We start from the raw sequence: 27,582 nt of genomic DNA, 5'->3' as shown, positions 1-27,582 counted from the left end.
CAGTGTGATGCTTATAGTAATACGGTGTACTGTCTGGCAGTACATTGTGTGTTGTGGTGTGCTAATTTTAAAGTTCTAACACTTTAGCAGCCGGTGCCTAAAAAAAATAAAAAAAATAATCACATCCAAAACACTAAACAAACCATTCTAACCAACAAACAAACACATTACTATTGCTATGGAATTTTTCTAATATTGATAGTACAATAGAACAAAGAGTCTGTTAAAATGGGTTTCAAATTCATCTGAAATAAAATATTAATATAAATTTTTACTTAAATAATATTTTAATAATACGATATTTTATAAGATGAAAAAAATATAATTTTATGTTTATAGTAAGAAATATGCCATCACTTTCAGTTTGGAATTGAAATTAAAATCAAACAACAAAAGTGTTTATTTAACATATATCTTTCAAATTCTATTATTCAACTCAATATTTTAAAATAATTTTTTATTGATTTTTTTTTTGTATTAATAATATTATTTTATTACTATTCATTTCATAGGCAGAGTTTTTTATTTTATTTTAATATTAATTATTATATAAATTACACTTATTTCTAATTTTTTTAAAAGTATTTTATATTTTTATTAATAATTCGCAATTCAAAAATTGATTTGGGTGAACAAAACTATTTTACCAACCTGACCCACCCTTCGTCTCCATCCACCCCTCTTTCTCTCTCTGTCTGAATCCCAAATTCTCTGAAATCTATAACCCAACCCAAAATTCCATTTCCACCATTCCCAACAACTTCCTTCTCTCCATCCTTAGTTAATCAATAAATTCATTGGCCGATCCGATCCGATCCGATCGATGCTGCCTCTGAAGCTCGTCCACTCCCTCGTTTCCGGGACTGCCCTCACAAACCCTCTTCTCCGCATCCCACTCGACGATGACAACGACAACGACGAAGACGAAGACGACGACGTTTCACCGCAGTCGAGAATCCGCGTCCCGCTGATGCTCTTCGTCCCCACCCATGAATTGGTCTCCGACACTTACCGCCTCGCCGCAATTGCCCGCCAAATCGGCATGGATCTCCACCCCAATCCCTCTCTTTCCCACCTCATCTTCTCCTGGCCTCCGCCGCCGTCCTCTTCGTCTTCTTTCTCGGCCTCCTCCTCCTCCTCGTCATCTTCATCGTCGTCGTTCACCTACTCGTGGTCGTTGCCCAACGACAGCGTTCCGATCCCCTTTCCCTCTTTCGCCGCCGCGTCCCTCTCGAATCTCCGCCTCTTCGCCGCCGTCTCCAAGGGCTACTTCAAGCTTGCCTTTCTGAAGAGCACTTCCCGCCGGCCGCCGGAGTGCCTGAGCAACAACAATTTAAACTGCACCTCCCTTCGATTGTACTCCACGCGCACGGCTGAGCGAGTGAACTCCATGGATGGGCTTACTAGGGCTCTTCTCGGAACGGGGTGGACGCTTTTCCGGACGGCCCCGGATTCGCCGGAAACCGCCGTGTATCTGTACAGGAAGATGGAAGTGAGCCGACGGCGCGTGGTGAATGGGAATGGGAATTGGGACTGCAGTAGAGTGAGGGAATTAAGGTTGCCCCCACTGGACTTCAGGAATCCTCCCCTGAGAATTCTTCAGTATATTCTCTTGATGTCCGATGATGTCTTCTATCTGGCATAGTTGTTTGATCCACTCCAATGCGGTACTTATCCTTATTTTCGAGAATTCGGTTTTGTTCGATTGCTATCTATGGATATGATGGTTATTTTATGTGCACATTGTTATTCTCCTTTAGAACAACATAGCTAACAATTGATGAAAAACATGGGCTGTCGATTATATTTATAGTATAATTTTATGACGGTAGACTATTAACGTGTGCGACTAATTCATGTTTTGTATTTGTATTATATTAACATAAGTTATATGTATATATTAACATAAGTTGTGGATCATCATATCATATGTTGTCTATCACAATGTTATGTATTACCACAAAATTCAGCACAATAATCATAGCCTTGATAAAATTTCTATTTAGTTGGAAGTTTTGAAGTTTTGGAAAATATTAGAGAATAATACAAAGTTATATTTGACTAGACAATATATGAGATGAAAAAAGTATTTAATATGAGTTTTTCTTTGTTTTCTTGAAAAAGTTAATTTGATAAATAGTGCCAAAAGCTCCGAAATTGTCAATGTAAACAAAGCCAATTGATGTTTTTTGTAGCAGGTTCAACAAACTTTTTGTCTTAGTCCTTTTTTGGTTGTAATTGTTGAGACATTACCTGATGGGCTAAGTTGGACAATGCTGCAATAGAATAGTTGTTTTGGTCTCCTATATTATGTGGTTGTCTCCTCCATGGTATGTTTTTTGTCTGAGGGGGTTGCACCACGTCAATCATATTGGAATTTGCTCGGCATTATGGTGGTTGAGTTTGAGATTCTAATGTGCAATTTGGTGAAGAATTTATCTGACATATCGTTGTATTCGTCGTTTTGTGACTCCTACAATGTTGTGTGTAGTTTGGCTCAAAACAGGGACACTTGCACGATGTAGGAATAGTACATTGTCTTCATTTTGGATTCACTTTTGCATTGACTTTTCATTACATCAGTTTGGTGAGGTGGAATTAACGGAACCGTACAAGATTGTTCCCTGTCTCTGCGACCCAACTCGATTTTGTAGGGGTTTCGGAAAATAATCCCTTTTCCTTGATGTAATTTGTGTTCTTTTTTCTATTTAATAAAAACTTGATTTTGGCAGTGCCCAGACGTGGAAAAATCAAATTAGGGAATCGAGTCTTGTGTATTCCGTGTTGTTTTCCTTTCGTTTTGGCAATATATTTCGTAATAGGAACTAGGTACTATTATTCTTTAGTTCGAATTGTAATCCTATACTATTTCCAATAAAATTCACGATTATGTTTGGGGTTTTTTTTTTCATGGTTATTCCTTCTTCTGTTGTTTGTGCAGTGTCTATTGTTCTAGTTATTCATGTACTATTGTTTTGATGCAATGGCTCAGGTTCTCGGGATTCTGGCGACAAGAATCTTTGTCGAAGCAATTAGGAAAAAAATATCGACAAAGGAACTTAACAGAAGTTCACATCGGGGGGAGCTACAAGCACTGTAAATATATGTAGATGATGAGTTGAGCTTAGCGCGATGCCAAATATTGTTTTCCGGAGCAAATGTGTGATTGCGGTTAAAGAAAAAAAGCGTATTATACATGCAAACAGTTAGTCCACGAGATCGTTACGAGTATACGAGTAGATCGAAAGGTGAAAAGAATTGGTATGTATATATATATATATATTTTGAAATCTCAATTCGAATTCATCCTACCTTGATTGATTGGTGATTTTTCTTGGTTTGAATTTTTATCCAAGTAGTACTTTGAACGTTGTTTTATATATATATATACATACAGTGGCAGAGCTACGCAGGGGCTCGGGGACTCAAAACTCCCCAGCTGTTGTACCCCTCCGCATATACTAGTTATGTTTCTGACTATATAAATTGCCCATTCGGAAGGATTTGAATAAGTGTTATCAAATTGATATTTTTATATTTGCTTGAATACTTAAAAATATAATTCTAGCCTGTTGTATAGATCAATTTTAAATTAAAATCAAACAAGCGAGATTTAATAAAATTGTTTGATATAATATTTTAAATTTAAAATTAATTTTTATATATTACTCCGGCTCTAAGAGTTTTATTTATATTTTGCATCATTTTATCTAACATTAAAAATAATTTTATATTTGTATAATTTTTTTTATAAATATTATAATAGTATTACAGTACACTAATAAAAATATTTCTATCATTTGTCATTTTTTCTTGATTTTCAAAGATCAACTTGCAAAGTAAATAAGATCCTTAAAGCCGGACAAGTAATATAAAAGATAAAACCTTTGTTTTTGTATACACTACCTCCGTCACTGCGTATTTATCCATTTACCTTTTGCGTCATTGTACTAAACATTAAAAATTTTGTCATATTTGTATGCTTTTTTTTTTCTTTTTTACAAATATCATTATATTAGTATTATATGACACTAACAAAAATATTTTTGCTATTTTTTTTTAATTTATAATATATTTTGATATAATAATTAATATTTAAAGATATATAGATACTTAAAAATATTTAACACTATTCATTAATAATACAAATAAAAAATGAAAATGAAATAAAAGGCCCCCAAGAAAGTTCTTTACTTTGATCTAAAATGATAAGTTTTCCTCCCTCAGAAAAAGGAATATGAATCTGAATCTCCAGAACCAATCAAATGCCACAATATCGTACGGACCATGTCTAGTGAGAGGCAAAGGAAAGAATCTCTCAACCTTTTTGCCTCCCAAACATAATATTATAGAGATCCCATGCAATGCAATACAAGAAAAGCCAAGAATCATTTTATGCCCATGACCCTTTACGTTGAAAAGATTTGGGTTTAAAATATATTTTATCAAACTTATTTATTTTATTGTTATAATGCAATTAATTTAAAATTTCTAAAGTTAATTCTCTGAACCATGTCATTTCAAATCCTTCTTGACACCAAGCTATAAATTTTAATTATGAAATATTTCAATCCATTTAGACATATTCTTTGTTTACCCTATTCAACACTATTTAGCTTTTTAAAAATATTACATTAAGTACACATCATATAAAATACTTCTTAGTCTCACATACTATATTCACGTTTTCGTTTCTGTCCGTCCCACATTTTATATCACTTTTTTTTTTTTGGAAAATATTACATACTTTAATCTCATTTTAAACTTTTTAATTTATTTTTTTAAAATTTTAATTAAACTAATTAGTTATCTTAATCTTAATTTATAATTATTTATATTATAAAATAATTATTTTCAATAATATATTTTTAATTATCTACTAATTAAATCCTTCTTAAAATACAGCCTCTATTTTATTATTATTATTATTATTATTATTATTATTATTATTATTTTAAAAATTTCTGGCAATCCCAAGTTCCCAACCCCTAGGCTTGATTCCCAAGCAAGAACCAATCCATCCCATTGACTTTAATCTATGGTGCGTTTCTTTACGCCAAAAATTTCAAATTATACTATTTGGATTATGTGTTTTTTAAAAAATATATATATATTTATCACAAAATTTTTTAAATTTACCAAAAGAAACATAATTAATTTCTTCCAGCAATTTTAAATATATATATATAATTAAGTAGTCATGCAGCATATCCGACAAATTAATTTCTTCCAGCTTCTTCCACATCTTGCCTTGCCTTCTCTATTTCTATATACATACAAAGAAGGCGCAGAAATCAATTCAATCCACAAGTCACAGAGCGACGATCGGGTGGGAAAATTGAGTACAAGAAAATTAACAAGATTAGAGTAAACAAAAGCTAAAAGAAAATGAGGAGACCGACGAAGATCATATTTGTAATAATTCTTGTAGCGGCGTTGGCCGTCGCCCTTTCCGCAGGCTGTAACGAAAGCTCCAGAAAATTATTGGGGCCTTCTACTTCGATTGGCCGATTAGGATCGCCGGCGACGACTTCCACCGTATTCCCACTCTACGGCAATGTTTACCCTAATGGGTGCCTGCCTCGCCACTTCACTTCTAATTTTGTTATCATCATTATTATTGCACCCGATCTGCTCTATTCTCATTGAATTGGATTGAATCTGTATAATTAAGGAATTTCGATGTTTTGGCAGGTTCTATTTCGCGCAAGTTTATGTCGGGTATCCTCCGCGGCCCTACTTCCTGGATCCCGACACCGGCAGTGATCTCACCTGGCTCCAATGCGACGCCCCTTGTGTCCGTTGCACCACCGTCCGTCGCTAACTCTTCTTTAATCGATTTCATTTCATTTCATTCTGAATTTATAAGATTCATTCTATTGTGAGTTTATCAATGGGGTCAAAAGTATTTATTCAAATAAATAAATAGTATCGATATTGAAAATTTCGATACGATATGGTATCGAAATATAAGGCGTGATTTTTAGTATTGTATTTTGTCTTTACATTGTAGGGGTTCCATCCGCTGTACCGTCCGAGCAACGATCTCGTCGTCTGCCGGGATCCGGTCTGCGCGTCGCTCCACTCCGGCGACTACACTTGCGACACGCCGGAGCAGTGCGACTACGAGGTCGAGTACGCCGACGGAGGCTCGTCGCTCGGCGTGCTCGTCAACGACTTCTTCGCGTTGAATCTCACCACCGGGTCTAGAATGAGTCCTCGACTCACTCTCGGGTCCGTTAATTACTTTCCGTGTCGAATATACGGCGTCGTCGAATCCTCATTTCGACAAAACAGGATTGCCATCTCTGTTTTTGCATATTTTGTCTTCCAGGTGCGGCTACGATCAGCTCCCGGGGGCGTCCGAGCACCCGTTGGACGGAGTTTTAGGCCTCGGACGGGGAAAATCGAGCATCGTTTCTCAGCTTCACGATCAGGGAGTCGTGAAGAACATCGTTGGCCATTGTCTGAATTCGCAAGGCGGGTTCCTCTTCTTCGGCGACGATGTTTATGATCCGTCGCGCGTAACGTGGACTCCCATGTCCCGCGATGATCCGTAGGTCCCCAAAATCGATCCCTTTTTAATTTTTTACTGTACGCAACGGCGTTATCTCACATTTGTAGCGTTGTTTTAAGCGCAGAAAGCACTATTCGGCCGGACCGGCGGAGCTTCGGTTTGGCGGGAGAAGCACTGGGTTTAAGAACCTCAACGTGATCTTCGATAGCGGGAGCTCTTACACGTACTTTACGTCACAGATATATCATACTCTTCTTTCTCTGGTGCGCGCTCGTGAGTTTGTAATGAAATGTTTCGATGATCTTGTTGTTGTAATGAAACGATCGTTTTGTAGATAAAGAAAGAGGTAAACGGGAAGTCGTTGAACGAGGCGACGGATGACTACACACTTCCCGTGTGCTGGAAAGGCAAGAAGCCCTTCAAAACGACGCGGGAAGTGCGAAAATACTTCAAGTCTCTCGCTTTGGTCTTCGCCAGCAGTTGGAGGAGTAAAGTTCAGTACGAGATTTCGCCCGAGTCGTATCTCATTATCTCGGTGAGCTCTCGCCCAAGCCTGTCTGAATCTTGCAGCCGTGTTTCTGGCTCGTTTTTACCACTGTGAAAGTCGTGTTTTCTTGTTCTACTTGCAGTCGAAGGGCAATGCGTGCTTGGGGATTCTTAACGGGACAGATATCGGATTGAGCAACTTCAACATGATCGGAGGTTAGGGAAAAAAAATTATACATAATTATATGTTGACGGTAAAATTGCTTATAACTCATATGTAATTACCAGAGTCGCAATAACCTGAAAATTATACATAATGCTACGTTGATGATAAAATTGCTTATAACTCTATATAATTTAAAAAAAAATACGATGAAACTTGTGCAGTTTCGAAATTATAAATAAGTATATTGTAGAAATTTCAAATTATAGGTGGATTATAAGCAAGTGTCACTCTATATTGATTGCAAAATGCATTTGAGGCGCAATGACCGTGTTTTCTTTACAGATATATCGATGCAAGACCGGTTGGTGATCTACGATAACGAGAGGCAACGCATGGGTTGGACCCCGGCGAATTGTGATCAGCCCCCGAAATTTCGAAGCGTAATGTAAAGCGTAGGTTATCGCATTTGATCCCTTTGTATATACAAATAGTTATTCGACTAAAACGGAGTGAGAACTCAGCACGCACGAAGAGTGTGTTAGGACATGGCCATGGCCATTGCTATGGTTCGATGTAATTCGCTTAGATACTTTATATCATGGATTGATAGTTCTTACTTGACTCCGAGTTGCACCAAAGTTATCTTGGTTTTGCTACGTAAAAAAATCTAAATCCAAAGTCAAATAAACACACCTTAAAACTCCAAAAAGGGCCAGAAGCCGAGTTGCTCTGAAATTCTTGTAAAACTTTTGTATCTATATTCCACAAAGAACAAAACTAGTAGAAATTGACACACATAATTTCCCGCAAGGAATCTTATTCCATCGTCTAATCCAGCCATACAATGGAAAGAATAAATCCAATACATATAAGGGTTCGAACATCGTCGCAGTGCAGCCGATCCCCACAAATTTGGGCAACGGCTAAGGTTTCTGGTTCGAACTACTGAAAAGAATCCCGACATAGAGTGTTTGATGAGGCTGTTAGAATGGTTTCTCCGTGTAAGAAAACATGTCCTGAAATATCGAGAATTCATCACCATAGGCACCTTGAAAAGCATCCAAGCAGTTGAGCTCAAAATCCAAAGAGCTTCCGTACTCGCTCCACTGGGGCTCACTCTGGACTTCCTTATCCATAAACTCCGGCGACAATCCGTGCTTGGAGCTATTCGAGTCCACGTAAAATTTTGGGAGCGAGTCAGATGCGCCGCAATGCAGGTAGCCGTTCCCCATTTGAGGCGTCTGCTGCCTTGGCGCCATCCCATTATCCGGAAACAATTCCACCTTTGGTTTTTGTTCATGGATGATGTCTGATAAGTGCAACTCCTTTCGATCGACATTGTTATACTTCTCAAGAGTTCCTTTCTTGTTGTATATCCGACACAACACCCAATCATCGAGCTGCAACATTGAACCATTCGACAAAACATTAAAACCACCTAGAGTGTGTATAATTAAAGTTGTTCGGGTAAGTATTATTTCTCAAATTTTTTCCCGTAAAAACCATCAAATGATCAAATGAAACATTAATTTTCATTTAATAGAAAATAGAGTTTGTTTATAGTTCTCAAGATGCTCTGGTCACAATAAATATATACATTATGTTATCCAATAAAACAATTAAAAACAACAAAACAAATATTTCGACAATATTTTTACATTCTCTATAACTAATAATAAAAACTCCAAAATTTTCAAAATACTAGAAAACACCCACAACTTTTAATTCAACATTTTAATCCAAAAAAGAAACGACAACATTTTTTTATAACAGCAAAAAAAAAAGAAAATCGACATAAATTTGATTGATGGAGGGATTACTATTTTAATTCTTTTTAGGTATTCAAGAAAACATTGCTTAACTTTAACCACAAATCACCATCCAAAAACAGCCACAAAAATTATTATGAATCCAAAAACAATACGATAGCAGAATTAAAGAGTACCCTCAAGTTGTTTTTCTTGGCAGCAGATCTATCCACATTAGCCAGGCGGTACTCGTGCATAATCCAATTGGTTTTGATTCCTGTTGGAGCTTTTCCAGCATAAAAAACCAATGCCTTTTTTATCCCCAGAGTCTTTGGCTTCCCCACCGCCTTATCGGCTCCGGTAGCCTTCCAGTATCCGGTTCCCGCCGCCCGGTTCGGCCGTGAACCGTTTGGATACTTCCGGTCTCTCGGAGAGAAGAAATACCACTCCTTCTCACCGTACACCGCCTTCCCTGCAATCAATCACACACACCATCAAAAACTGCTCAAATTACATCAATTTAGCTGTTAGAAATCGAAAATGACGAACGAAATTGATCAAATTAGCAAATAAAAATGGATAAACAGTAAGGACGAATGGACGAGGTTTTGGAAATGGAATCAATTATGGAAACAGAGGAATTTCTGAATTCTCAATCTTAGGCGAAATTATTAAGCACATACTCAGCTATCAGCATCATAACCAGTTGAATTTGGTAAAATTGAAGGAGATACACCGAAGAACTCCACATCAGAAAATTCCTAAGAACCCTAATTTTGTAAAAAAAATCGATAAGCGGTCGTACCAGGAAGCTCCCACGGATCGAATTTGTAGAGATCGATCTCCGCTACGACAGGAACGCCAATCGACTTCCCGACGCACTTGCGGCAGAGATAATGCACGACCAGCTCCTCGTCCGTCGGATGGAATCTGAACCCCGCCGGCAAGTTCAGCTGCTGATCACCGCCCTTCATTCACTGGATACCCAAACACCAAAATCTCCCGCCCGCACAAATACCTATAGAAAATTCGTCTAGTCGCCCGCCTTCGTTCCTCGAATTACGGTCTGAATTCAAAGTATGGGGCGCTTATATAAACCCCGAATCCCTGTGGGCCTCGCGCCGCCCGCCATGGATAAAGTTGGAATATAGGAATATGCTGAATGAAGCACACGCAGAGCATTGCCGCTATTGTTTTTTTAAAAACGTGCTTTTGATTGATGGTCACGATTTTTATTGGTGCGTCTGTAAAGTGTATATTTCGCGGGGAATTACGAGATGAGGGCCCATTAATACATTCCCGAATAATTTTTTATGGATAAATTATTTTTTTAATCTCGTATTTTACTCTTTTGTCGTTTTAAAATTTTAAATAGATTCTGTTTAAAAATAATACTGTGAGAGAAATTTATTTGTTAAAAAAGTCATTTGGTATTGAACTCGCTATGCTGACCAGTTGTTGCTTACGAGACTTTGTGGCTTACGAGTCGCGACTGACATGTCACCGTCATATAGATACTATATAGAATAATCATTTTAACAAATTTTTTTTAGTTATTTTCAAGACAGAGTCCATTTAAATATCTTATATAAATGATAAAGAAGGTTATATATATAACACTAAAAAATAGCATACCAAGATATTTATATAAAAAAAAAAAAAAAAATTCCACTTGTCGTTAATGTAGAAATAACATGTCAGTCGCGTCGGGGCATGTTAGCAATGGCGGGCTAGTATGGTAAATTCAGCACGGAATGACCATTTTAGCGAAAAAAATTTTATTATGAACTTTTTATACTTAAAAAACAGTTTATCAATTATTTATTGATAGATTCTAATTATACTAGAGTTTTTTTTTTTTTGAAAAAATCACTTTTGGTCTAAATAAAACTAAAATTTATCAATTTTTGTCTCAATATAAAAAACTCATCAATTTTAGTCATATTATAAACAATTTCAATCAATTTTGGTCTCATTATAAATAATTTCAATCAATTTTGGTCATACCTTTAAAAAACTAACGGAAATTGCTGACGTTGACATAACGAAGGTAACGTGACACTTGACCTGAAAAGTACACGACCATATATTTTAGTGTATAATTATACATGATCATGTTATTACACGGCCATATATAATTTTACACGGCTGTGGATATTTCTGTTTTAGTCTAAATTTTTATTTTTTTGTTATATATTTTTTTAAAAAAAGTTATTTTAAATTTAAAATAATTGATATAGTTAAAATGGACAAAACCAATAGTAATCATAATATAATTATTGTATTTTTCTATTTTAACTACGTCAACTATTTTTAAATTCAAAAATTTCTATTTTTAAATATAAAAATAAAATAAAATTTTAGATCGAAATAGAAAGACATACAGCCATGTAGAATTATACATGACCATATAATAACACAACTATGTATAATATACACTGAAATATACATGACTATATAACAACATGGCCGTGTATAATTCTACATGCCGTGTAACAACATGACCATGTATAATTATACACTGAAATATACATGATCACGTAACAACATGACTGTTTATAATTGTACATGGCCCGTGTAGTTTTCAGATCTGCTGCCACGTCAATTCAGTTATATCCACATCAACAATTTTCTTTAGTTTTTTCCTTTTTTAGGGTGAGATCAAAATTGATTGAAATTGTTTATAATGCGACTGAAATTGATTGAAATTGTTTATATTGAACCTAAAATTGATGAGTTTTTTATATTGAGACAAAAATTGATAACTTTTAATTATATCGAGACCAAATTTTTTTTTTTTTTTTTACTTTGAAATTTTTTGGTTTAGTTTTAGTATTAAAAATAATGTATAATAGAAATATTTTATAAAAATAAATAAAAATAGTAAAAAATTAGGATTTAGAATATAAAGAAACATACTCAATGTTATTAGTATTATTATTTTTCGAATGATAACCTCCTAAAATAAAAATGATTACTCCCTCAGCCACTTTTACTGTACTGTAAATACGTACTGTTATGAAATTAATTCCAGCCTTGGGTGACAACCTGCAATGGCTTTTCGTGGGAGACTACGTTCGTGCAAGTTGAATTAGTTGACCGCCGCCAAAGAACTCACGTTGAATAACAAATCACAGCCTGCCACGTGCAACGATGATGACATCGCTCCCGTCACTTCCTGCCACTTCGGCAGCCAAATTCGGCCGTAAATTTTGTTTGAACTAAACACTTTTTTGAAAAAATATTCAATAAACAACACTCCCTTTGTTCCATATATATAGTTTTAATTGGATTGGATAAGAAGAATATTAATAATATTAATAGTTAGTAAAAAGTATGAATTAAAGATTTTTTTGTTTTTGTGAATATATTAGTGCAAAGAAATGGTAGCAATTGTGTAATAAAAATAAAAAAGTAAAGGTAATTTTACGATGATATGATTATTTATGGAATTAAAACTATTATTTTGGAACTGACAAGATTATTGTATTGGAACGGAGGAAGTATTAAAACTATAATATATATAAATATATATTTTATGTATTTATAAAATTTTAATATAAAATATTATTTTAATTTTATTAATACGATTTTGTATAGTAAAATCGAGATTTCAATTGAACCTCAGTTCCTGACCCAACAAAGCCCAAATCACTTGTAAATATCTTTTTTCGGCCCAAAAATATGTGGAGGCCCACGGCCCAACACCGCATGCATTAATGCTATGCTTACATCAAATCGAACATGTGGCAGCTTCTGCTCGTCGGACTTCAAACAAACTCTCTACGCCATGCCATGGCTCGTCACCTCGTTCTCATCGACGACGACGCCACTGATATCATCCAAAACCCTCGTTCATCGTCCCAACGAATTCAATTTCTATTTCGAGAGAAGAAGAACAGAAACGAAAGAGAAAGAAAGAAGAAAATGGCCACAAACTCATCTGAGGCCGCCGCTTCATCCCAAGCGGTCGCCGGTCCGTCCCGCGCCGCTTCGTCAGGTCATGCGTCGGCGCCGCTTGACAGCTCATTGGGCTGTGCTCCGTCGCCCGCGGCCGTTGAGAACGAAAGGTCGAACGAAGACCTGATTGTTGATCTCAGGGACAGCGGCCATCGTGAAAATGCGCTAGCAGCTCTGGCGATGGTATATATAAAATCATCCTTGAGGATCTGTATTTTTGTTGCTTTTATACTCTTAGTATCGCTGGCTGAGTCTGTGTGTTCGCATTGTGTTATTGACTTGGATTTATCTTTGCCAATTAGGGCATAATTATTAGCAATTGATTAAAAATCTGCAAGCTCGCATACGTGTAAGATTTGGCTATTTCTTAATTCGGAAGTACTTTGAAACAAAATTAGTGTAGTCATTAATTTAGCTTCTTGAAAACTGAGAACTACTAATGTGGTACTAAATAGTAAATACAATGATCCAACCAAGAATATGTGTATAAAACAGTATTTATTTAGCTTCCTTAAAGTTGAGAGCTGCGCCGAGCCGTAAATGAATTGCCATTGTTAAGTTCTTTCAAACAAATATTCTATTATGTAAGGCAATTTGTTTTCGCGTTTGGTTAATACTTTTTTATATGATGCACGCATGTATTCATTCAATGAATAACAGACTATATTTTGTGTAGACACTCAAGTTTATTGGTCTCTATTACCCGTTAAATTTCTTTTCCCGTTCCAACAGAGAGCTCAAGGATCCCTAGATTTGGCTCGGCTGGTATGGTTTTCGTTCGGTACAATAGCCATATTGTTGCAGGTATTGAGGTTTATGTGTTCTCTTTTTTTGTGCTAGGTTCTTCATATTCTCTATATTATCGGCATTTTTTTACTTAAAAACATCAAATATTTTTCAATGCTTTTGTTATGTTGCCCATGGCTCATGCCTTTTGTTGACTGCCTGTAGGAGGTGCTCTCGGTGTACCCATTTTTGTCTCCTCCTTCCCTAACCCCAGAACAATCTAATAGACTGTGCAATGTTCTTACAATTCTTGAGGTTTGATGCATTTCCTTTGCTAATGTAAAGTGTTTGTGTTGCCGATTCATTTCTCCAAACTTGTACCCATTATTTCTTCTATTTTTTGCCTTTGCTGCAGTGTGTTGCTGCTGACCAAGACACTCGAATTTTGTTTGTTAGAGGTACTTTATTTTTTTCATCTGAGAGAGTGCAGTTCTGATGTAAGAGAATTAGGTTTCCCATCACATGCTTTTTGGTTAAGGTTTGTTCTCATGGGTAAAAACTTTCAAATTTACTGATTTTATTCCTACTTTTTCAGCTTACATTCATTTTTATTTGGTTACACTTCTCAACCAAATTGGTGAATTGAGGTGTTTTGAGCCCATAAGGCTCTCTTCGTTGCGAGTGTTCAATGCCCTTCTGCAGGTATTATTTGTTCATGTTCAGAATTAGCAGCATACACATGTTTTATTTATTTATTTATTATTTTCTCTTTCATTCTGGTGTACGTGAACATGCAAGTGGTATTAAGGATGATTTTATATAGATATGTGTAGAAGTTATAATGCCATTATACCATAGTTTCTGAACCTTCTGTTCCCGTTTCCAAATGATTTTTTGTCTAGTTTTTAAATCGGAGTGAACTTGGTATTCCTGCTAACGTTTCCCTCCCCTCCTGTTTTGAGTACACTTGCATGTGTTTTGACTGCAGAGTTTCTTGTAAGCTCCTGCTGAAACCCTTTTGAGACAAATATTGTTTCATTAATTCGACGACTTTGGAAAAAAGTAGTAATGAGTGCTTTTTTTTTTCCTCCCTTCTGCTTTCCATTCTTCTTTCACGTGCATCCTCTTTATCCCTGCCTGAGTGTAAGATTGTTACGAGATTAAACTGTTTTCCTAGTAATTCTTCTCTTGTCACCCACTTTTCTGTTTTCTAGTAAGGATGAATCATTACCTGCTGTGGTATTTATACGTGGTAAGATATATATATGATTTAGACATCTTAGTAATGAATATGTCCTTGCTCTTGTTTGCAGGTCCCAGACGCTAGGGTGATTGATTTGCTTCTCGAATCAGAAGTAATCCCTCCCTGCCTTTGTGCTATGCAGAGAGGAAATGAATCTTCAAGAAAAGTAAGTTCCTTCAAAACTTATCTGATCATTTGTACAGATTAGGAGCAGGTCTCGTTGAGTACCAATCATTTAGCTGATGGCTGTTCCCGATTCCTGTGATGCAAAATTGACTCATGCGCATCGCGTGCGTTGAGCCATATTCTACATTTTTCTTTCTTCATTTTTCTGTAGACATTATTATAAGGATTCTAAGATTTTTGATGCATTGAAATTTTTTAAGTGATTTGTATAATTGAATAATTTACCCTTCCTTTTATTTCCTTGATTGAGTAATTTGTCCCTTCATAATTTTCATTTTAACCGCAGAACAAAATTTATATTCTTTCCTAGCGATTGAAGCTATAGATAAAATTCTCTGCAACCCCTGTTTTTCAATGCTTTATACTTTTCATATAATATTTGACAACTTTGTTCAGAGAAATATCATTTAAGATTCTTGTTTCATCTTCTTGTTCTGTTTGAACATATGCTCGTGGCAGGTAGCAACATTAATTTTGAAAAGGCTTTTGCTTGATAATATGGTGCTACGACATGTGTATTGTAAGCTGGACCGGTGTTTTCCTGTGTGGAAAGCACTCGAAAGTGTGGTTGCTTCACTTCTTCAGCGGCCCTTGGCTCCACTTCTAAGAGATGTCATCACTTGCTACCTTCGTCTCTTGGAGGATGAAAGGTTTGTTATATTGTGAATAGCATCAATATCTTTTTTTCTTTTTCCTTTTTTTTTTTTTTTTTTCCCAATCATTGTTCTCTTTTCTTATTTTCAATTCATTTATTAAGTTTCCAATTTTACTGCAGTTGTCTAGCACTGCTGCAGTTTCTTCCAAAAAGCCTTATTGATGGCACGTTCGACCGGTGTGTTGATGTAAGTACTTTGACTATAAATTCGAATGCCTTTACATTTTCTTTATCTTTATTGTTGATTAGTTCAGCAAGGATTATTACTGCATCATTCATGGTGCAGTGTGGTGATTATTTTCCTAATGTCAATTTTTTTAGGATGCTGAAACAAGAATATTGCTGCAACAGCTGTTGGACCTCATTCAAGTACCTCCAATAGCACAAAAAGGTGGGGGGCATCAATGACATGTTAATACAAAGCATCAGCTTTTTTTTTTTTTTTTTTTTTTTTTTCACACAGTCTGTTCATATCAACAGTTATAAATGTCTATAATTATATTGTTTTGCTACTTATACTGGAATCACTATAGGAATCAATACTGGTAAGTTAATAGCATTCTTTCATTGATTTATTAGAATGGTGTGTCTCCGTTAGTTGATGGTTCAAAAAAATGATCAGCTTTGATACCTGAAAGCTTGTATCTCAATTGTAAACATGACTGGTTATGTGGTGACATATATCTTTATTTTCTTATTTATTTATGCATTTGCGTGCTTAAGGTAATATACTTTCTCTGTCCAGCAAATTTATGTAAGTTTGTTTAGACACGGAGACTAAAATATAATTATATTTTAATGTTTAAGTGGGATAGATAGAAAGTAAATTGGAGTATTATGGAAAATTTATTAAAGAAGATGGGATTAAGAGAAAAAATAGTGACAAATTGATTATTATTTGTTAAAGTGGGGATAAAAAATTTGTTGCTAGATAAAGTTTTTTACTATAAAAAGAATAGTGGCATAATTTTAGCCGATGGAGGGAGTAATTGATTATTGCAAGAGAAAAATGGGGTATGAACGCAATAAAAGTTTCCACACTCCAAGAAATTTTCTAATCCCCAACATATTTTTCATGGTTCCATTTTATTGTTTTAAAGATGCTTTTTGTCATTATTAATTAATAATTGCAAGCAAGTAAACTTGAGATGCATGACATGTATTCTGTGTACACAAAAAGATTTCCGAATTCTGTCACCGCATCAAATTGTTGAGTCAACTGGCTTTTGTTTGGTCTCATTAGCTTTAGTGGAGATAGAGATTGCTGCATTTTAGTTTAAATTTATGATTGCATATGACACACATCCAGATCATTATATAAATTTATTGTTTGTCTTCATTAAGTAATTGTTGCAATCAAATAAACTCTACATGCATGACATTTACTTTTAAGGTGTAAAATGAAATCTTGCTGCTTGTTCTTATGTTCATAAACAATTTTCATCTTATGTAATTGCATAAAATTGTTGAGTTTAATTGACAGGTAATCTTTTTAATCATGTCTTGTTTTGCTTCATTAAAACATGTTTATATTTTTCTTAATTAGGGAAAGATTGATGCATTTTATTTCAATTTATTGGTGTATATCTTTACGATGTTGGGATTTGACTTTGATTGAACTGATGTTCAAATAATTGGAAACATATTTGATTACAGATTCTAATCTGAGTTTCGCATCCATAATCTTTGATTAGTGTAGAGTCAGTGCTGTAATTGTTTCATTGTTTATTCCTTGCTTTCACAGTATTTCATTCCCTTCATTTATTTGATGCAAAAACAGAAGATCTCAGCATACTACTGATCCTCTCAAGAAATAGAACTTTTGTTTCAATTGTGTGCTAAGTCACCATGGCATACAATGTTAATGTGATGACGATATGCATGTATATTGAGAATAATAATCCTAAGATGATTGCTTGCATAAAGGTTTAACGTCTTGCACACATAAAAGTATTACAAGTTCGTGAGGTATAAAAGACAGTAAGAGCTTTTGGTGGTTTATAATATATTTAATAGTTTTTTTTTTTTAATATATATATAGCGCGATGAAACTAGTTTTATGTTGCATTATATATAAGTGTTTATATGGTATATATATATATAGTACGTCCATGTTAATAGTGGTAGGAAATAAGCAACAAAGTGTGAATATTCAATGATTTCGTGTTATTGTTCGACACAAAATTTTTACTTTTCTAGAAGTTCTAATACTGCTGTAAACTTTTGAAAGCATGGAAATGGTTGGGACCAGATGGGATCAAACATAGCTGTTATGTGTTCTTTACCAACTTATTCTAAATAACTCCTATATTATTTATCTAGGGTACATGATGCATTTCTTGATATCACTTAATGGATTTGCAGCTGGACTAATGTTAAACTTTGATAACATTTATGTAGATCATCTAAACAATTCAACAAGATATTTTCACCGTCTCAATGAGCGCTGTTCCACAGTTGATACTGAGTGGTTCAAGGTACACTAATGAATGTGCTGACTTGGTCTATTTATTTCTGAATACAAGGAATCACATCTCCTTTTCATATATAAGTAACATTTAGAGTATGCCACATGTCTGCTTTGATAAATATGCATTTTCTTTATTCTTATCCCTGTTGTATTCTTGAAATCTTTCCTTTAATATATTTTGACCTATCGCTGATTGTTATTGTGGGGTTCTGTCATTCAGTCTAAACCCAGAGATTCCATATCAATTCAGTTTGAGTCGAGCAGAGAAAATACTCCTTATATATGCTAATCATCCTGTCTTGTTATTATACATTTTGAAGGCTATGACTATAATCCTACTCCAGATATCGAAGTAAAGATCTTTTACAGATAGATGTCACTCGATTGATAAAAAATTCTATATATATATATATTAAATATAAATTATAACATTTTGTCATCATTTGTCCGTATTTGTTGAACATGTTGGCCGCGATTAGTCATTTTTGAGAAGTCAACTATATGCTCCAAGTGATTGTAATATTTATAATTGCCTGTCTTTCTCCTTGTATCAGCTTGTCGTACAATTGAGTAAGCAAGCATTACCATAATGAATAAACCAGTTTGTTGGTTGTGGTTGCAGTATAAGAATTTATCTAGCTGTATTTGGTATTAGCGAAACATGCCAGTTACTCAACCTTCTTTGTAATTTATATAGAATTGCTCTGATTATTTAATTTTTTTTCCCCAAGAAACAGCAATTTTGAATTCTGTGGCTGAGGTTGAAGGAATTAATAGATTAATATAAATATAGAATGACGCGTGTTCTTTTAAAACAGAGCATCAACTATTTGTTAGAAGTGTATTACAAAAAGGAAGCATTCTGGAATTTCTCTATGATTGCTACGATCTAAAAATTTGCTTAACCAATCTACCCTAATTTGTTTTTGCTCTTTCTTAGTTTTCTCCGGCCATACATTATAGGATGGATGCGTATTTTGTTTTAATTTTTTAGCATTTAATGTTACCATTTTCTAATTATCCCATTGTCTGCAAGACTGCAACAATAGTCATTCTGGAATTTCTCCATGATTGCATTTGTTGATATTGATCTAATTCAGCAGTTCTCAAATTTGTGGTCATTTATATCTTTTTCGTATCAACAAAAGGTTGTCCTGTTTCGCAGGTTTCAGTGGTGGATGTCACTTGGAATTTTACAGTCACATTAAAAGGGCTTATCCTTCTAATCTTCTCATCTTGGTTAACTCCAGTAAGTGCTCTTTTGGATTCAGTATCAAATTGAACTTTGAATTCATTGGTGACTTAATCGTAAAAAATTGCATTTCTCTTTTGATTTTTGCTATCGATAAGCCTAAATTTGATTGTCTTCTTTCTGTAGATTGAATTTATAGTTGTATTTTCGTGGCTTTTGTCGCAATTTAGTGTAGTTGAGCTTTCATTAGCCATGTGTTTCGTAGGAAGTTATTGTTTAAGTACTGTTACTTGGTATTATAGGTTTTGATCTCCATCTTGATCCTGTGTCGAATTCACTTTGCATCAACTTCTTAATAATACTTAATCTCTTCCCACCCAATTGTTAGGTCTATAGCCTTATTGCCAACCTTTAACGACATTACTTTAAAATTCACAGTTTGCTCACTCATTTCATCTGCCCGCTACCTTCTATGTTCTTTTGGCAGCTTATATGTTGGCAGACATACATAGAATGTGCGTGTGTGGAGTGCTTATAAACATGTGTGCTTGTTTATTAAAAAGTGTACAAGTTAATTTTGTTATCGGATCCATCCTGACCCATTGTCCTCTCTATTTAATGTTATCCTGACACAAATTGGACATCTGGCAGCTTCTGCTCGTCGTAGTTCAAGCGCATTGCAATGGTTTTTTTTCTCTCGTAGCCACCAACAGAACTACAAATTCCTGCCTAGCAACAGAAAAATTAAACCAATTTTTATTTTGAGAAGAGAAATGAAAGAAAGAAGAAAATGGCAACAAACTCATCTGACGCTGCTGCTGCATCCCTAGTGGTCACCGGTCCACCCCGCGGCATTTTGTCAGGTCAATTCATTGCCGTTTTCTTCTGAAATTTCGTGACGCTGACAGCTCATTGCCCCCTGCTTCCTCTCCCCTTGCTGTTGAGAATGAGCAAAAAACCTGATTGTTGATATCAGGGACAGCGAAAATGCCCTTGTTCTGGCTATGGTAAATATATGAATTTATCCTTCCTTAATATCTGTATTTTAGACTGTAAATATTGTTGGCTAAGTGAATGTTATGTGGGCAAAAATCCTCAGTACAAAATGGGTGAAACTTAGTCCCATACAAAGTATGTAGTGTGTATGTATAAAGTGAACAGTTTGTATAAAATAGAACTTATTTCTTTCTTTGGAAGCCTTCCAGTGAATGCTTAATTAATAGTATAACCATATCTTGAATGCTTGACAAATGAGTCCAATCAAATATCCATTTGCATCCAAATTATTCAAGAAAATATTCTCTCTTGATTACTCGAGCTTAGAGAGCAGAGTAAACCGATCTTGAAGGGTTAGCGGTTTGAATCTAAGTTCAGCCTACACTAGGAATATATATTCATATTCTTACACAATTATTATGAAAGGAATTCTAAATTATGAGAGTTTCTAAATGGTACAAGTGGGCATAATGTCTTATTTTACATATGCAAACAAATATAGTAAATTCATATGATTTTATTATCATCACTGTAAATAATGAACAAAAATAAGCAATTATCTTACTACTTACTTACTAGTCAAACTTTTCCCGGCCCAACATTCAAATCCATATCCACCGGTTGTACTACTAATGGGTCATGAGCAGGCCCAAGCTAACAATAAAACAATATAATATTGTGAACAAACAAGAAAAAGTTAAAACTCGTATTGAACTCTGAATGAAAACCAAAACAAAAAGTGAAAGACACGTCCAATGTTTATGTTATTTATATCAGGATCAGTTGACTAAATTGATCTCTTGATGGCGATGTGTATGTTCGCGCCGCATACCATCTTTTACAGAGTCAACAGCCATGGCGTAGCTCTCAATCACCCCCCTCAGCAATGGTAACCTCTGCTACCGAGACTGTTGACGAATTTTAGCAGTGTGAAATCGAAAGCTCATTCAACTTTGGCTGCTGCTCATTAATAGTAAGAATTTTCTGCTTAGAGTAGTGGTTGATCATTGAAGCCTACGTCTCTCTGTATATGCTGTTGACCTTATTTACTCCCATGCTTGTTCATCGTTGCCAATGAGTCGATTCCATCCCAATCGTGAAAGAAACCTAATATTGGATAAGAAGAGAAAAAAAGCCCTAGATATTGGCGAATTTTTGAATTTCCTTGGGGTTATGTGTTGGATCTGTTGATTTTTTAATTTTGAAGCTGTTTCTTTCAATCCGGGAAGATGGAGGAGATTGACTCGGCAGAGAAGCGACTCAATGAGCTCGGATACAAGCAGGAGCTCAGACGAGAAATGGTTAGTTAACAAATCCCCAAATACTTCTCCTAACTCACTGTTTCATCAGAAATGGCACTGGCAGAAGAAGCTTGTTAATTTGTCCGATTGTGACACAGACCTTGTTTAAGACGGTGGCGATTTCATTTTCGACAATGACGCTCTTCACCGGGATCACTCCCCTGTACGGCTCGAGCTTGCTCTATGCCGGCCCTGCTGCTCTCGTTTGGGGCTGGGTTATCGTCTCCTTCTTCACCTGGTTTGTGGGACTCGCCATGGCCGAAATCTGCTCTTCCTTCCCGGTATATATATATATATATGTATATATTTCAACAGTTTGATTATATAATGCTTCGTTCAAATAAATCAGTGCAGTGTATTGTGGTGTAGCTTTAATTTTGTGAATTTCATATGTAGGGGAAGAATTTGCATATGGTTGAATTGTGATTGTTGTGAGTCGGATGTTTTGTATTTATTGTGTGAAAATATTTAGTATTAGAAAATTGAAAAATTACATTATAATAAGAGACCTATATAAATAATCTAATCTATTTATAAGATCAAATTTGAGTATAAGAATATTTAAAATATGTCAACATGTTCAATGGATATAGACAACGGGGTCGCTGTACTTTTGGGCGGCGCATTTAGCCGGGCCGAGATGGGGGCCGTTTGCGTCTTGGTGCTGCGCTTGGCTGGAGACGATAGGACTGGTCGCCGGCATTGGGACGCAGGTGCTTACACATTGTTGAAAACACTTTAATTTTCATTGAATTCGAATTTCCGGAATTGAATTGACTGAAAAATCATCTGGATTCTCCGGCATTAGGCCTATGCAGGATCGCAGACGTTGCAGAGCATCATTCTGCTCTGCACCGGCACCAACAAAGGCGGAGGATATTTTGCGCCGAGATGGCTGTTCTTATGCATGTACGCGGGTCTCACCGTCGTGTGGGCAGTTCTAAACACCTTCGCATTAGAAGTCATCGCGTTCATCGACATAATTTCGATATGGTGGCAGGTAATCTCTTGAAAAATTTGTCTTCGCTGTGTTCAGGGCAGGGTAATCGCATTCGTTTTGTTTGTTCATCGAGTAGGTGATCGGGGGCATGGTGCTCGTCATCTTGCTTCCTCTAGTGTCCCTTACGACGCAGCCTGCTTCTTACGTTTTTGCTTCATTTGAAATGGCGCCGGAGTCGACAGGGATATCGAGCAAAGCGTATGCAGCTGTGCTCGCTCTTCTCGTCAGCCAATATTCTCTTTATGGATACGACGCTGCTGCGCATTTGACTGAGGAAACGAAAGGCGCTGATAAGAATGGCCCGATTGCGATTCTTTCCAGCATTGCGATCATTTCCGTGTTCGGATGGGCGTACATTTTGGCGCTTACTTTCAGCATTCAAGTACTGAGTTCTTATGAAAACACGAACATTCAAATATAAATCTCAGAGTTCTTTTAGAAGAATTCAAAAAAGTTCACCATTGCTGCTTTCTTCTTGCAGGATCCTGCGTATTTGTTCGACAAATCCAACGAAACGGCAGGGGCATTTGTGCCTGCACAGATACTCTACGACGCGTTCCACGGTCGATATCACAATTCCACCGGCGCGATAATATTGCTGTTTATCATCTGGGGTTCTTTCTTCTTCGGCGGGCTCTCCATCACCACCAGCGCAGCTCGAGTGGTAATTTTAGCGCGCTTCTTTCGATGGCTACAAATATACATTGTATCGTATGACAAAAATAGGCACAATCCGAAAATTCGATCCGAATCCTACACAAAAATTTCGTTCTTGGGCGTAAAGAAAAATAGGCCCGGCATGCCAATAAACTGGGCTGCGTCCGGGCTCATGAAGGTCAGACCGTGTCTAGTTTGACCCAAATTTTAAAAATTAATATATAATATATTTATATATATATTAACTAATAAAATAGTAACAAAAATTTAGAATATAGCTAGATAGTAAAACTCTTAACAAAAGTTTACACATGGTAAAGCTTTTAAGTTATTTAGATTGATTATTGATTATTATATAATTTAAAATAAAAATAAAAAAATATAATGGATTGGCACTGGCTTGGTTTCAAACCGGGATGTGCTCGGGTCTAACTGCTCAGGCCCGGCCCAAATTGCCATCGCTATCAATTTTGTGGGTTATAATATGTAAATTAATGATGTATATTTCTACCAGCTTCTCTTCAAGCCCAGTTCAAAACTGGCCAGGCCCAAATTGCCACCTCTAGCTATATAATATGTAAATTAATGATGCATATCTCTACAAGTTTAAACTTTTAGTTGAGAGGATCATTTAATAAATTTACTATATTTTTCCAGGTTTATGCATTGTCGAGAGACAAAGGAATACCGTTTTCGTCGGTGTGGAGGCAAATCCACCCGAAGCACAAGGTGCCTTCGAACGCCGTTTGGCTGTGCGCGGCGATCTGCATTGTTATGGGGCTCCCGATCCTGAAGGTTAACGTCGTTTTCACTGCCATAACGTCCATATGCACGATCGGATGGGTTGGAGGCTACGCCGTCCCGATATTTGCCCGGCTTGTAATGGCCGAGGAGAATTTCAATGCCGGGCCATTCTACTTGGGCAGAGCCCGACGGCCAGTATGTTTCGTGGCCTTTATGTGGATTTGTTACACGTGCTCGGTATTTCTCCTCCCGACGTTCTACCCCATCAGCTGGGATACGTTCAACTATGCCCCGGTGGCGTTGGGCGTCGGGTTGGGGTTGATAATGCTTTGGTGGATCATCGATGCTCGGAAATGGTTCAAAGGCCCCGTTAGGAACATCGACGATCCTAACGGGAAGGTTTGAGCAAAAGGAAAAATTAATTTTACATTTTGACCTCTTTGTTAGTGCGATGAAGATGCTAAAAAAATTAGTTTGTCGAAATGGATTCTCCGACCTACTTAAGAAAATGTTTTGGATTTGGTCTTGTAAATAGGAAATCAATCGCGTAAATTCTCCCTCTATTCGGAAAATTAAGTAGATTTGGTTGGACACTAAAGTTAGAAAGATGATATTTTAATGTTAAAGGGGAGTAGATAAAAAGTTTAAGCAGAAGAATATTATACTCCGTCCCAGAAGACTTGTCTTGTTTTTCCATTTCCGTCTGTTCCAAAACAATTATCTTGTTTTCTTATTTAGTAATAAGAGGTATCTACTTTATAACAAAATTATTCTTACTTTTTCAAACTACCACGGATTAATACTCTAATCTACTCATTAAAATACATTTTATCTTTTACATTCTATTTATACTCACTTTCAATTAAATATTATTATTTTTTAATTATCGTGCCAACGCCCAATAAGACGTCTCTTCGGGAACGGAGGGAGTATAAAATTTATTAAAAAATTGATAAAAAAATAATAGACTAACAAAAAAAAAAAATTATTTGTTAAAATACTGATAATAAAATTGTAAGTGAATAAATTTATTTATTATTTAAATAGATCATACATAAGTTTAAAAAATAAATATGATGCGAGAGGCACAATGCAAGGACTTTCATAAACTCATCATTCTAAAGTTTACAGACAAAACATGCAATTTTTTTTTTAAAAAAATTGAAGTCGCGTAAGAGATGACTCGGCAGTGAAAAAGATGACTCGGCAGTGAAAGGTCAATTCGTGACCGTAAGACAAGAAAAAAAGAAATATAATAGAAAGAATATAAAGTTATTTATATTAAATTTATATTTTATTATTATTTTTTTTTTGTTTTGAGGTTTTGAGGTTTATTTTGAACTCCACTATTGTAGGTCTTCGACTTCTCTGGTTAGACTGTTCAAATGGATTCCTATATCTTTCGTTTTGGGCCAGTCTTCTTCTTGATATTTTAAGATGAAGCTTACTATTTGGGTCCTAGCTTAGGTAATATTTTCATTCAAAATATCATTGCAAACAATTATTTCATTTAAAAATAAATTAAAAACTAATTAACAAAATAACAACAACAATAATGATAAACACAAAGTAAAAACAAAAAAAAAATTACAAGTGAATGATCCCTACATTTCATTCAAATATTTAATATACATTTTAATTGCATTGTTATTCTATTAAATCTTTTGTTAAGATTCATACAAAATAATTAATTTATGATATTTATTTGTATTTTTTAGTCATATTTGCAAATAATGGAATTGGGCCGAGGAATAAATGTTTTTCCAACTGCCACAAGGAAGTTCTCTATTTCTATATAAAGGATTCCACTTGTACAATGAATAGCAACCAAAGGTTGTGTTTTTTGTGGGGTTTTCTTTTTCTTAAAAAAAATATAACATCGTATCAACTTCAATTTATATCACATCAAATAATTATTCAAATTTAATTTTTTATTATTAAAAGATTCAAACAAAAAATTGAAACCCACAAATATTAATTATAAAGTCATTGGTGTGAGAATGAACTTATAATTATAAAGTCATTGCTTCCATCTGTTAAGGGCCTTAAGGCCCAACAACAAGCATAATTCTAGCAAAAATAATATGCAACTGTCCATTGGTCTAATGAATGAACTTATAATTGTAGAGTCATTGCTTCAAAACTCTTACCGATGTTTTTTGGGTCGGGTCTCTTGTATACAAGGTCGGTCCTAGGCTAGGGCGAAAAGTACGCTTGTTCAAGCCCAATATAAATTTATATATTTATGTTATATAATTATTTGGTTGTAATTCGAAATTGACTGTTGATTTGAATTATTATTTAAATAATATGGTATTTTGATACGATATTTTATAAGAACAAATAGTTAATCATATAAAAAACTGTTCAAAATAAGTATACTAATTTTGACTTGAAATTATAAAAGAATAAATTTTGAACTCAAACACCCATGCCTTTAAATTAAAATTTGATTTATTTTTTTAAAAAATATTTTTTTAGAATTGAAAAAAAATATTAGACAAAATTAAAATCAATAGTATTATTGATATTTTGCATCTAAAAATGCTAGAAATTAAAGCTATTTTATTTAATTATTTATATTTTATTATAGGTAACAAAAGATATATCATTTATATATATATATATCTTTAGTAAACCCTTATTTCTTATTTTAATTTTTTTAGACAAAATTAATATTAATATTAATATTTTTTTTATCTAAAAATGTTAGAAAAATTATTTTATTTAATTATTTATATTTTATTATAGGTAAAAAATACACTCGCCATTTCGATATAACTGACACATTTCGTTGGAGACACGATATTTAAGAAAATAATATATAATTAGTTAATAATAGTGAGTTAGGATATTATTTTATTATGTAATTAATAATATTGATAGTTTTACAATAAATTTAATATATATGATTAAAAAAAAATTATAATATGTATTTAAATATTTTAAAATTTATATCTCAATAAAAAATATATGCAATGTGGATAATACTTTTATTTATTTACAAATAATATAAATAAATTTTGTAAAAGATGTGGAGTTTTAAATATAGGTAATAATATTTTTTTTTGTGGAAAGATATAAATAAAGTGGTTTTGAGTGGTTGTATATGATGTATGATGTTATATGTTATGCAATTAATTAAGAGCATTTAGAAGATTTCCCGAGATTTATACAATTCACCAAATTTGTTGCCTCTAAAAATATCAAATTAAATGCTTATTTTTTATATTATACTAAAATTAATTTTATATTCAGAATATCATATCAACAACTATTTATTTCATATCACAATTTCAATTCAAAATTTTTACTCTTCAAATCCTAAATTAAAATCCAAACTCCCGGACAAACACACCCTAAGTTGTTTAAATACTCCCTCCGTCCACAAACTAATATCCTATTTTCCTATTTGGGACGTCCAACAACTATTGTCCTATTTACTTTTTAAAACACAAATTTTACATTTTTACACTCCATTCATTTATTACTTTTAATCTCTACCATACACTTAAGGACAAATTTGTCAATTTAT

General features: G+C 34.7%; 5 protein-coding genes across 6 annotated transcripts; 4 read left to right on the top strand and 1 right to left on the bottom strand.

Moving 5' to 3' along the window:
* Positions 1-657: 657 nt before the first annotated feature.
* Positions 658-3,537, top strand: LOC127258018 (uncharacterized). Its single transcript, XM_051284657.1, has 2 exons — positions 658-1,667; positions 2,993-3,537. Exon 1 carries the CDS (start codon positions 824-826, stop codon positions 1,643-1,645), a length of 822 nt encoding a protein of 273 aa, XP_051140614.1. The 5' UTR covers positions 658-823; the 3' UTR covers positions 1,646-1,667; positions 2,993-3,537.
* LOC127258016 (aspartic proteinase Asp1) lies at positions 3,149-7,787 on the top strand. Of its 2 annotated transcripts, none has more exons than XM_051284655.1 (8): positions 3,149-3,261; positions 5,695-5,812; positions 6,014-6,234; positions 6,335-6,556; positions 6,642-6,780; positions 6,852-7,052; positions 7,147-7,219; positions 7,512-7,787. In XM_051284655.1, exons 1-8 carry the CDS (start codon positions 3,197-3,199, stop codon positions 7,616-7,618), a joined length of 1,146 nt encoding a protein of 381 aa, XP_051140612.1. In that variant the 5' UTR covers positions 3,149-3,196; the 3' UTR covers positions 7,619-7,787. The 2 variants fall into 2 exon arrangements, with proteins under 2 accessions (XP_051140612.1, XP_051140611.1); XM_051284654.1 differs by lacking the exon at positions 3,149-3,261 and adding an exon at positions 5,281-5,573.
* A 169-nt stretch (positions 7,788-7,956) lies between these two features.
* Positions 7,957-10,001, bottom strand: LOC127258017 (NAC domain-containing protein 2-like). The gene is made up of 3 exons (XM_051284656.1): positions 9,723-10,001; positions 9,115-9,389; positions 7,957-8,569 (listed from the first exon to the last, which is right to left on the bottom strand). The coding sequence occupies exons 1-3, from the start codon at positions 9,889-9,891 to the stop codon at positions 8,153-8,155; spliced, it is 861 nt and encodes a 286-aa protein (XP_051140613.1). The 5' UTR covers positions 9,892-10,001; the 3' UTR covers positions 7,957-8,152.
* A 2,654-nt stretch (positions 10,002-12,655) lies between these two features.
* On the top strand, positions 12,656-20,427 carry LOC127257781 (uncharacterized). Its single transcript, XM_051284244.1, has 12 exons — positions 12,656-13,060; positions 13,610-13,681; positions 13,829-13,918; positions 14,019-14,061; positions 14,199-14,305; positions 14,917-15,012; positions 15,492-15,682; positions 15,808-15,874; positions 16,009-16,078; positions 18,088-18,164; positions 19,323-19,406; positions 20,001-20,427. Exons 1-12 carry the CDS (start codon positions 12,662-12,664, stop codon positions 20,112-20,114), a joined length of 1,410 nt encoding a protein of 469 aa, XP_051140201.1. The 5' UTR covers positions 12,656-12,661; the 3' UTR covers positions 20,115-20,427.
* A 728-nt stretch (positions 20,428-21,155) lies between these two features.
* Positions 21,156-24,762, top strand: LOC127258605 (amino-acid permease BAT1 homolog). Its single transcript, XM_051285514.1, has 7 exons — positions 21,156-21,646; positions 21,745-21,927; positions 22,240-22,359; positions 22,455-22,646; positions 22,723-23,028; positions 23,128-23,310; positions 23,961-24,762. Exons 1-7 carry the CDS (start codon positions 21,575-21,577, stop codon positions 24,450-24,452), a joined length of 1,548 nt encoding a protein of 515 aa, XP_051141471.1. The 5' UTR covers positions 21,156-21,574; the 3' UTR covers positions 24,453-24,762.
* The last annotated feature ends 2,820 nt before the right edge of the window (positions 24,763-27,582 follow it).

This window comes from Andrographis paniculata, unplaced genomic scaffold, assembly GCF_009805555.1.
Source record: "Andrographis paniculata isolate CXL003 unplaced genomic scaffold, ASM980555v1 Contig59END, whole genome shotgun sequence".
NCBI lineage: Eukaryota > Viridiplantae > Streptophyta > Magnoliopsida > Lamiales > Acanthaceae > Andrographis > Andrographis paniculata.
Note: the sequence above shows the minus strand (reverse complement) of the source record. Positions and strands in the feature narration are given on the sequence as shown.